The 11,781-nt window shown below is 35.0% G+C and overlaps 1 protein-coding gene across 2 annotated transcripts; it reads right to left on the reverse strand.

Moving 5' to 3' along the window:
* Positions 1 to 557: 557 nt before the first annotated feature.
* LOC139952230 (uncharacterized) lies at positions 558 to 7,284 on the reverse strand. 2 transcript variants are annotated; one of them, XM_071951294.1, is made up of 6 exons: positions 6,315 to 7,284; positions 5,567 to 5,690; positions 4,855 to 5,119; positions 4,416 to 4,520; positions 2,964 to 3,131; positions 558 to 2,079 (listed from the first exon to the last, which is right to left on the reverse strand). In XM_071951294.1, exons 3-6 carry the CDS (start codon positions 5,003 to 5,005, stop codon positions 1,922 to 1,924), a joined length of 582 nt encoding a protein of 193 aa, XP_071807395.1. In that variant the 5' UTR covers positions 5,006 to 5,119; positions 5,567 to 5,690; positions 6,315 to 7,284; the 3' UTR covers positions 558 to 1,921. The 2 variants fall into 2 exon arrangements, with proteins under 2 accessions (XP_071807395.1, XP_071807396.1); XM_071951295.1 differs by having other exon boundaries at positions 5,943 to 7,284.
* Positions 7,285 to 11,781: the final 4,497 nt, after the last annotated feature.

The raw sequence follows: 11,781 nt of genomic DNA on the forward strand, positions 1-11,781 counted from the left end.
TAATAACGTTCTTAGCTGGTTGTAGAAACCCATTTTTCACACCTAATAATCACGTGTTTAACCCTTTACAGAAACCCCTTTTTGCACACCTAATAATCGCGTTCTAAGCTGGTTGTAGAAACCCCTTTTTGCACACCTAATAATCGCGTTCTAAGCTGGTTGTAGAAACCCCTTTTTGCACACCTAATAATCGCGTTCTAAGCTGGTTGTAGAAACCCCTTTTTGCACACCTAATAATAATGCTCTAAATCCTTTACAGAGACCCCTTTTCGCACGCTTGTTCACGTTCTTAACCGGTTCTAGAAACCACTTTTTTTATACCGAATAATCACGTTCTTGACCCGTTATAAACAGCCTTAACCAAACCTAATAATTACTGTTTCAGCCGGTTAAAGAAACCAATTGTTGAACACCTAATAACAACGTCATTATTCGGCATTAGAAATCCCCGTTTGCGCTCTAATACATGTAATCACTTTCTTCACCAGTTATAGAATACGGGTTTAGAATATAGAGCACCATTATTTAAAAATAAATTTACATTAGTAACTTACAGATCAACATTACAAAACGTATGCAAAACCTTTAATTTGTTTCACACTTTAATTGTTCACAACAAAAGTTAACACATAACCATAACTGTAACGAGATGCAAAACTATTCAGTCTCAATGAAAAGTTATTCCTAAGTATCCCACCAACTTTAACAAAATTAAAAATAAAATTATCCATTCCAATACACATTCCAAGAGATAATGACATCAGCATCCAAACTTCACAACAATGAAAATAATTACAAGAATTGTACATTCCTCACCAACATTTCCCTGCATATATGTTCATTTCCAAACTTGATGACTTTCCCTGAATATTTTTCCACTTAAAAGCACTGGACACCTTTGGAAATTCATTGTCAAACAACAGTCTTCCCACTTATGCATAAAATAACAAACCTGTGTAAATTTGGACTCAATTGGTCGTCGAACTTGCGAGAAAAAGAAAAAACACACTTGTCGCACAAGTTGTGTTTTTTCAGACGCCTTATGAATTCGAGACCTCAAGTTCAGTTAAAATAATATTTCAGTGACAAATTATTTTTTTCTCAAAAACTATGTTACTTCAGAAGGAGCCGTTTCTCAACATGTGTTATACTATCAATAGCTCTCCATTGCTCTACACCAAGTAAGTTTTTATAACAATTTTGGGGCATTACTCAAAGTCATTGTTAGCATACAAAACTTACTTGGTAACAAGCAATGGAGAGCTGTTGATAGTATAAAACATTGTGGGAAACGGCTCTCTCAGAAGTAATGTAGTTTTTGAGAAAGTAATTTCTCACTAAAATATTTGAATTGAATTCGAGACCTCAGCTGAGGTCTCGAATTCAAGCATCTGAAAGCGCACAAATTTTCTTCCATTATTCTCTCGCAACTTCGACGACCAATTGAGTTCAAATTTTCACAGGTTTGTTATTTTAAGCATATGTTGAGATAAACCAAGTGAGAAGACTGGTCTTTGACAATTACCAAAGGTGTCCAGTGCCTTTAAAAGAAAACCTACTTACTCAGATGTTTAGATTGAGTCAAGTGTTAATATTCCATGTACATCTACAAACATGAGTGTTTTCAGTAAACAGCTAAGCATAACTTCTCTTACAATTTATCAATTTGTTTCATTCTTTTTTTAGATAAGCAGGAAAGAATGCTTGTTCAATATGAGCTTCACTGGGGTTTTGAGTGTCAGTTGTTGTTTTGTTTTTAAATCATAAATCTCAGTTAACTTCATTTTGACTTGCCCTGTACAGCTAAAATGCTTTGCTTGACATTTGTTTTGTCAAGTATTCCGTGGACAGCTTGCAAAATGAGTACCTTAATTCAGGAATGATCAATTTCTTTCATGAGAGAGTGCTTAAGCTATACATCTTATGTTTCCTCTTCACTGGTGTCCTCTCTTTCTGGTACACTCAATACTGGATGAAGTTTGACAACTTTTCGCTTAGGATAAGCTTTAAGTATATTAACAAGGTTGGAGTCTAACTCTGCCTGTTTGATAAGTCTTTCTCTATTAGCTCTTGATGCCCCTGGAAATATGGAGAAAAAAACAAAACATCATTATGCCTGTTAATTTATTTCATGTTGGTTAACAATCAACATTTTGTCACACTAGTAAACAAAACATGAATTGTTTTTTTCCATTCTGAAATCCAGAATTGATTTGTTTCACATGTGGCTCTAAAAAAACAAGCTTCACAAAATTAAAAAGTAAATGGCAAGAACTTGGGAAAAAAATTATGAAAAAAAAAATAGAAAATGAGGCAGGCCTTGTGTATGAATTTGATTAAGATACATAAAAATAAAGTTGATATTATTTGGCAAATAAGGACACTGAAGTACTATTGAAAAAAAGTAGCACATAATAATTATGCTGCTAGTTTTCATTTTTTCTCCCTGAAGCAGTCCTTCGGTGAACAGGACCATCGAAAGTTTGGCGTAACAATAGGGTTGTAACAATAGGGTTGAAAAAATGTGGGGCCGGATGGCTGGAGTTTTTAGAACAATCATAGAACAATGGAGCCCCCCTTTAAAAAAAAGGGTGAAAAGAAAGAAAACCCACATAAGAGACCAAATGTACTTAACTGTCCCTTTGTTATAGACTCCACAAGGCAGTAAATATGAGGGCACACATACATAAACAAATACATGCAATCAGGGACATACTTTTTTGTTTGTACATTTTGGTCAACAACACCTAGGGTTTTGAATTTTTCCAACCAGGTACCTTTCCTGAGCAGGGGATCCTTGTGTTGTAAGTTACAGGTTTGAATGTGTTTACCTGACTCTAGGTCCATGTTTCTTCAGGAGTGCATACAATTTTAGGGCAAATTTTTATCACTCGCAGAAAGTATAGCTTTCGTTAATACGGTTTTTTAAGTTAGTAAAATTAATAAGTCGAGTGTTTACTTACTGATAATGATCGTATATAGAGTGAGATCCTGCAAGGATGTCTTGGCATCACACTTTTTCCTTTCCTGGCCACACTTTAAAAGCATTGCCAGTACTGGTACCGATGCCACTGCCTCTAACATTTTCCTTAGTACTGGCCTTGCCTCCTTTTCTCCAGCAGCCTTCACCACTAGATATTGTTTCATAAAGAAAATTAGGCAAGCAATAAGAGAAAGGAAAACGTTTATTACCGTTTGATTCATGGTGTTGATTAGTTGTTGACTAGATTATTACAAAAGCGCCAAAATTGGCAGTTGCGAGCCTTATAACACTACAACACATATATAGCAGTAGTAGTGTAATGCTGGTGTTGAAACGAAGACAAAACCCGGTTTGTCCTTCATTCAGGGTTACAAAACAAATCGTCCCTGGATTTTGTGTAGTTGATATCTAGATCTTCTTCATTGTTGAAATATTCACATAAAGGTTCACGCTCAGTACATATATTGAAAAAAAACGTAATCAGGACAGCAGTGTATCTTATCAAAGGATGATTTCTTACCATATGGCTGCTAAATAATTTAGCATAACATGAAAAATGCCGTTTTCCCATAATGCTTTGCTGCTATAAAAGTGCAATGCCCTTCCCACATGTGGCAGCTCCAGTGGTAATGATGGCATTTTTAGATCAATAATGTGTGTAAGGGGAAAAGCGAAATCATACATGTAGGCCTGCGCCAACAGACCAGGAGATGAGAACATAGTGACAACAAAAAAACGTTTTGATGGTAATAAACATGTGCATCATATAAAACAAATTCGAGGACAAGCACAGAAAAATAGTAAAACCGGGACACACTCAAAACGTTCAAAAAGCTTTAGGTTAAGTATTATAAAATTCTTCCCTTGTACATGGAGAATCATGTAATGGAAACCAAGGCTTTAAAGAGCGTATGAGGCGTTAATATGTGTACAGTTCTTAATTATGGAGGGGAGGGGGGCAAAGTGGAACAGTTGTTGGTAGGGGGTGGGGTTTGGAACTGAGGGAAGGTGCGAGGAAAAGAGATACACACTGCCTAGAAAGAACTAAAGCGGAAATAACCCTAGAGCAGGAAATTCGAAACCAAATCCGTGACAGCAACATACAGGCAGAGAAAGGTGTGGGGGGGGGGGGGGGGGTTGAAAAGGAAATCACATGTTATCGGTGTGGTCTCTGGTAATAAACCATTCCCTGACTGTTTGGATGTTGTTTTTGTGGGAGACAAAGGTCTTCGTTTTCCAAATAATCATAGCAATGGTTAGAACAGACCTAATGTTTGATGTTTTAATGCATCTTCACAGAAGAAAGTGTGGCGGGGGGGGGGGTTTGAAAAAAAGGAAGGGTCGGGAGGATGGAAGGGGTTGTAAAACTCACTAAAAAGAACCTTTTTTTCCGGAGCAAATATTTGAGTTATATATAGAGAATGTGACTCACCATAACTAAAACATCTACATTTTGTACGTGGTGAACGCTCTTCATCGATTGAAGAATCCATCACGTCTGCATTGTGCATATCAGCATCGGTCACCAGTACGACAGCTACAAAGAAAATAATAATGAAGTGTTAAGAAATTTGAAGTTTTTTATAAACAAACAAAACAAATGGCTTACTTCGTCGAGAATGACAATGATGACGTGGGTCACAACGAGTGTGAAACACACACACATACATGTAATTGTTTTAATAACTGTATGACCGAGGACGAAAACAGATTTTTAACAATTACTCGAGTTACTCTTCTATTTAAACAGGACATGAAATTTGTATTATTTTTATCCTTTTTTTAGATGTTAAATTAATTGTCTTCATTCATGTGACCCTTAACGTTAATTGGTTGCAATCATGTGAAATGTACTGGAGTTTACTACTTACATGTGTCCTCTTTCTGAAGGGATGCTCTCTCGTCAGATTCTTGTGTCTCGATGTTCTCCTCCTCCTCCTCCTCATTGTCCCCTTCCCGGCCTTCTTCGCCATCATCAATTCCTTTACCCCGCTTGTCACCATTCATTGTCTTTGATGACATTTTTGCTCCCCGACCTGCCCATCTTTGTTGCTTTCTTCTTCGGACTCGTATTTGTCTGACGTAGAGTTATCAGGTTATAGTGTGATACGGCTTTATCAGCCTTCAGGTAAGTATCTGACAAAAATGTGATGAAAATACTTTGTATAACGTCGGGTACAAACACAAACAGACAATCAATAAATGTGCCCCAAATAATTATAGTAATAATGTTCGGTTTTTATAAATTGCTTTATACACCGCGTCTCAAAGCGCTTCCAACATTAGTACCCCTGGTCACTGGGCCATATTCATTCCTTAAACCATCTTAGCTCCCTGAGGAGTATACAGCCTGTGCTGCCAAATATGTAGTGCACTAAGCTAAACCAACCACAAGAACCATCTCTGCCCTCACAGGTGTCCATTTACCCCTGGACAGAGAGAAGCAATTATAGTAAAGTGTCGTGCTCAGGGACACAGTTCTCACCACCGGGGATATGTACTGGTATTCATTCCAGTTCAATGTGTCTTCGAACGCAGAAGTATTACAAAATAAATGTCATTATGATTTGAGTGTAAACTTACGGAACCGCTCATGCAACACACGGACATGGAACTTTTTCCATTTCGACGGGTTCAGCTTTTTGTGGTCAATGATGAGTCTTTTGATGTTGAAATTTTGCTCTGGCCACCAGCAAAAATCCTTTCGCTGCGAAAAAATTTGAATAATAAGTAAAACAGAAAGAAAAGAAGGAAGAAAAAAACAAAACAGTTTAAGGTAATACTATATCTCATTAAAATGCATCTCCATTTTCATAAACCATTTTACGTAGGGGGCGAGTTGAAAGGGATAATATATCCCATCTAACTGAGACAATAAGATAATGTGATCATACGCACTATTTAGGCCTACAAAGTGTATCGTGAACGAACATAAAACGATCAATAAAATCACACTAACCCTTCCTCCATGCACTAAAAACACACCCGGCATAGCTACATGTAAATGTACATGTACATGATGTATATAATATGTACATGTGCACAGTATGACCACATGGCCCGCTGCCACCCACGCACCACGGCACTCGACACACATGAACCGTTAAATCTTACGTTATACACAAAACACGGTGTTCTCTACGAACCTCTACAATTTGAATTTCCAAGACAAAAATCTCTCTATATACTTCAATAGTATTAACAAAATATACACCCAGAGTAATCAGGAGGCAACTGCTGCTAATTTAAGTACATTTTAAAGTAATCAATACAAATGGAATATATCAAAATCACAGATTTAAAAGTGAAAGTTTGAAAGAGTTTGATTTACCTGTTGGACGAAAAGCAGTCGTTGAGGTGAAAGGTCACTGGACCCCGCGAAACCAGTGAGCTAAAACAATGGAACGTGTAGTAGATGTTGGATCACAAGCAGATTACTGCTTTAATGAACTTTAAACATGAAATGTACGGAGAGAATAAAAAAAAATAAAAACGATCATCTCGCTGTGCATCGCACGAGGGCGCAAAACGGCAAAGGCAAACTTATAACTTACATAATACAATTAGGTCATATTATGACGAACAAATAATGAATAAAAAAAAAACCGAAGTCATAATCATGTGTGCATGAGGGCAAATTAAAAAAAAAAAAAAAACAGCTGAAAAACCAATACCAGATAAAATAGTTACAAAAATTGCGCAAATGCCCCGAAAACGAAAATTATTTCCAAATAGCGGGTACACTGGGGAAGATGGGACATTACCTATAAACCAAATCAATTCTGGCAAACCCATCCTATGCATAACAGTTTTGTCCATAGCTGGTGGTCTGTGTTGCCCCTTTGCCGTTTTCTATTACCGTTGGCGTTGTTTCACGCGTCAGATTAAAAGTCAGATTAATTATTTGTAAAACACAAGGTGGTTAGGTGACTACTTATTATTTTGTTTACAGCCTCGGACCTAAATAACTAAATAGTTCTGATAGAACGGCTGGATACAGAAAACAAGTTAACTGTGGAGAAACTGAAACCAGCTCTGCTTAGAAATAAATGATTAGGCTATCTCTCACACAGTTAAGGCCCTCTGTCCTAAACAGTAATTAGCTCGCCAAGCTATAATAAGTTCGTAAGTTTTGTTTTTCTAATAGTAGGTTAATAGGCTGTCATATCCATTGGCTTTACTTGGGTATTTTGCAGTCGCCGCTAGTCAGGGGCGATTATTCCTTGTTTCACTTTTGTTCTGCCCTTATATTAATTAAAATCATTCAAATTTTGTGTTACAATGAATTTTATAAGCAAAATTGCCCAAATGGACTAACTCAAAAACGTCCGCTGCCGGAGTCAGCACCCGTATTGCCACACCCAGTAATTCACAGTTTAATTTAATTACAAACGTGTTGCTTACTTTTAAGATAATAACGGTATCCGTCTGTTTCTTATAGCAACCTCATATAATACGCTCAATAAAGTCGTCTGTTCTATGTCCTTACATAACCAAAGATTCCGTAGTCTTATATATTCAGATAATGGTAAAGAAAAAACCCAGTTTCAGTCAATGAACTTTCGGTTGCTGGACGTAGTAGAAAACTCATTACGAAACAAAACATCTGGTTATTTTTACCAGTCGGATGACTATATGACTACGTGTGTATTTATTCAAAAACACGTCAGTTTAACCAGTTTTTTGTGGTCAGTCTTTCAACAAAAAATAATTAGTGTTCTGACAACGTAATAGTCAGTTATTTGAAGAACCAAAAATCATCTCATTATTCAAACAGGTAAGCTGACTGCGTGTGTATTTGGTGAAAAACACGTAACTTTGACCATAATTTTTGTGGTTAGTCTTCATCCAAAATAATTGGTGCTTTGACAACGTAAAAGTCAGTCTTTAAAAAAAAAAATTATCTCTTTCTTTAAACCGGTAAGATGACTACGTTTGTATTTAGTCATAAACACGTAATTTTGACCAGTGTTTTTGTGGTAATTCTTTAACCAAAATAGGTGATGTTTTGACAACGTAATAGTCAGTTGTTTGAAACACCGAATCATCTCGTTATTTAAACCTGTAAGATGACTATACGTTCGTATTTGTTAAAAAAAACACGTAATTTTGACCATAGTTTTTGTGGGTAGTCTTCAACCAAAATAAATGATGTTTTTACAACGTCATTTTTAGTTCTTTTGAGGATCAAATCATCTTGTTGTTTAAACCAGTAATAAGACGACTACGTTTGTATTTGGTGGAAAACACGTAATTTTGACCAGTGTTTTGTGGTTAGTCTTAATCCAAAATAATTGGTGTTTTGACAACGTAATTGTCAGTTATTTTAGGAACTAAATTATCTCGTTTTTTAAACCGGTAAGATGACTACGTATGTATTTGGTGGAAAACACGTAATATTGTCCAGTGTTTTGTCGCTAGTCTTCAACCCCCCAAAATAGTGTATTGACAACGTTATTTTCAGTTATTTGAAAAAACTAAATCATCTCGTTATTTAAACCGGTAAGATGACTACGTTTGTATTTGGTGAAAAACACGTGATTGTGACCAGTGTTTTGTGGTTAGTCTTTAACCAAAATTATTAGTGTATTGACAACGTTATTTTCAGTCATTTGAAAAAACTAAATTATCTCGTTATTTTAACTGGTGAGATGACTACGTTTGTATTTGGTGAAAAACACTTGATTTTGACCAGTGTTTTGTGGTTAGTATTTAACCAAAATAATTGATGTTTTGACAACGTAATTGTCAATTATTTTAGGAACCAAATCATCTCGTTATTTTAAGTGGTTAGATGACTACGCTTGTGTTTGGTGGAAAACGCGTAATTGTGACCAGTGTTTTGTGGTTAGTCTTCAACCAAAATAAATAGTGTATTGACAACGTAATTGTCAGTTATTTTAGGAACCAAATCATCTCGTTATTTTAAGTGGTAAGATGACTACGTTTGTATTTGGTGGAAAACGCGTAATTTTGACCAGTGTTTTGAGGTTAGTCTTTAACCAAAATAAATAGTGTTTTGACAACGTTATTTTTAGTCATTTGAAAAAACTAAATCATCTCGTTATTTAAACCGGTAAGATGACTACGTATGTATTTGGTGGAAAACACGTAATATTGACCAGTGTTTTGTGGTTAGTCTTAATCCAAAATAATTGGTGTTTTGACAACGTAATTGTCAGTTATTTTAGGAACTAAATTATCTCGTTATTTTAACTGGTGAGATGACTACGTTTGTATTTGGTGAAAAACGCGTGATTTTGACCAGTGTTTTGTGGTTAGTCTTTAACCAAAATGAACAGTGTATTGACAACGTTATTTTCAGTCATTTGAAAAAACTAAATCATCTCGTTATTTTAACTGGTGAGATGACTACGTTTGTATTTGGTGAAAAACGCGTGATTTTGACCAGTGTTTTGTGGTTAGTCTTTAACCAAAATAATTGACGTTTTGACGACGTAATTGTCAGTTATTTTAGGAACCAAATCATCTCGTCATTTTAAGTGGTAAGATGACTACGTTTGTATTTGGTGGAAAACGCGTAATTTTGACCAGTGTTTTGTGGTTAGTCTTCAACCAAAATAAATAGTGTTCTGACAACGTTATTTTTAGTCATTTGAAAAAACTACATTATCTCGTTATTTAAACCGGTGAGATGACTACGTTTGTATTTGGTAAAAAAACACGTGATTTTGACCAGTGTTTTGTGGTTAGTCTTCAACCAAAATAAATAGTGTTCTGACAACGTTATTTTTAGTCATTTGAAAAAACTACATTATCTCGTTATTTAAACCGGTGAGATGACTACGTTTGTATTTGGTAAAAAAACACGTGATTTTGACCAGTGTTTTGTGGTTAGTCTTTAACCAAAATAATTGATGTTTTGGCAACGTAATTGTCAGTTATTTTAGGAACCAAATCATCTCGTCATTTTAAGTGGTAAGATGACTACGTTTGTATTTGGTGGAAAACGCGTAATTTTGACCAGTGTTTTGTGGTTAGTCTTCAACCAAAATAAATAGTGTTCTGACAACGTTATTTTTAGTCATTTGAAAAAACTAAATTATCTCGTTATTTAAACCGGTAAGATGACTACGTTTGTATTTGGTGGAAAACACGTAATTTTGACCAGTGTTTTGTGGTTAGTCTTCAACCAAAATAAATAGTGTTCTGACAACGTTATTTTTAGTCATTTGAAAAAACTACATTATCTCGTTATTTAAACCGGTGAGATGACTACGTTTGTATTTGGTAAAAAAACACGTGATTTTGACCAGTGTTTTGTGGTTAGTCTTTAACCAAAATAATTGATGTTTTGGCAACGTAATTGTCAGTTATTTTAGGAACCAAATCATCTCGTCATTTTAAGTGGTAAGATGACTACGTTTGTATTTGGTGGAAAACACGTAATTTTGACCAGTGTTTTGTGGTTAGTCTTCAACCAAAATAAATAGTGTTCTGACAACGTTATTTTTAGTCATTTGAAAAAACTAATTTATCTCGTTATTTAAACCGGTAAGATGACTACATTTGTATTTGGTGGAAAACACGTAATTTTGACCAGTGTTTTGTGGTTAGTCATCAACCAAAATAAATAGTGTTCTGACAACGTTATTTTTAGTCATTTGAAAAAACTACATTATCTCGTTATTTAAACCGGTGAGATGACTACGTTTGTATTTGGTGAAAAACACGTGATTTTGACCAGTGTTTTGTGGTTAGTCTTTAACCAAAATAATTGATGTTTTGACAACGTAATTGTCAGTTATTTTAGGAACCAAATCATCTCGTCATTTTAAGTGGTAAGATGACTACGTTTGTATTTGGTGGAAAACACGTAATTTTGACCAGTGTTTTGTGGTTAGTCTTCAACCAAAATAAATAGTGTTCTGACAACGTTATTTTTAGTCATTTGAAAAAACTAATTTATCTCGTTATTTAAACCGGTAAGATGACTACATTTGTATTTGGTGGAAAACACGTAATTTTGACCAGTGTTTTGTGGTTAGTCTTCAACCAAAATAAATAGTGTTCTGACAACGTTATTTTTAGTCATTTGAAAAAACTAAATTATCTCGTTATTTAAACCGGTAAGATGACTACGTTTGTATTTGGTGGAAACACGTAATTTTTACCAGTGTTTTGTGGTTAGTCTTCAACCAAAATAAATAGTGTTCTGACAACGTTATTTTTAGTCATTTGAAAAAACTAAATTATCTCGTTATTTAAACCGGTAAGATGACTTCGTTTGTATTTGGTGGAAAACACGTAATTTTGACCAGTGTTTTGTGGTTAGTCTTCAACCAAAATAAATTGTGTTTTGACAACGTTATTTTCAGTCATTTGGAAAACTTAATCATCTCGTTATTTTAACTGGTGAGATGACTACGTTCGTATTTGGTCACAAACACGTGATATTGACCAGTGTTGTTGTGGTTAGTCTTCAACCAAAATAAATAGTGTTCTGACAACGTTATTTTTAGTCATTTGAAAAAACTAAATTATCTCGTTATTTAAACCGGTAAGATGACTACGTTTGTATTTGGTGGAAAACACGTAATTTTGACCAGTGTTTTGTGGTTAGTCTTCAACCAAAAAAATAGTGCTCTGACAACGTTATTTTTAGTCATTTGAAAAAACTAAATTATCTCGTTATTTAAACCGGTAAGATGACTACGTTTGTATTTGGTGAAAAACACGTAATTTTTACCAGTGTTTTGTGGTTAGTCTTCAACCAAAATAAATAGTGTTCTGACAACGTTATTTTTAGTCATTTGAAAAAACTAAATTATCTCGTT

This window comes from Asterias amurensis, chromosome 20 (genome assembly GCF_032118995.1).
Source record: "Asterias amurensis chromosome 20, ASM3211899v1".
NCBI classification, from domain to species: Eukaryota; Metazoa; Echinodermata; class Asteroidea; order Forcipulatida; family Asteriidae; genus Asterias; species Asterias amurensis.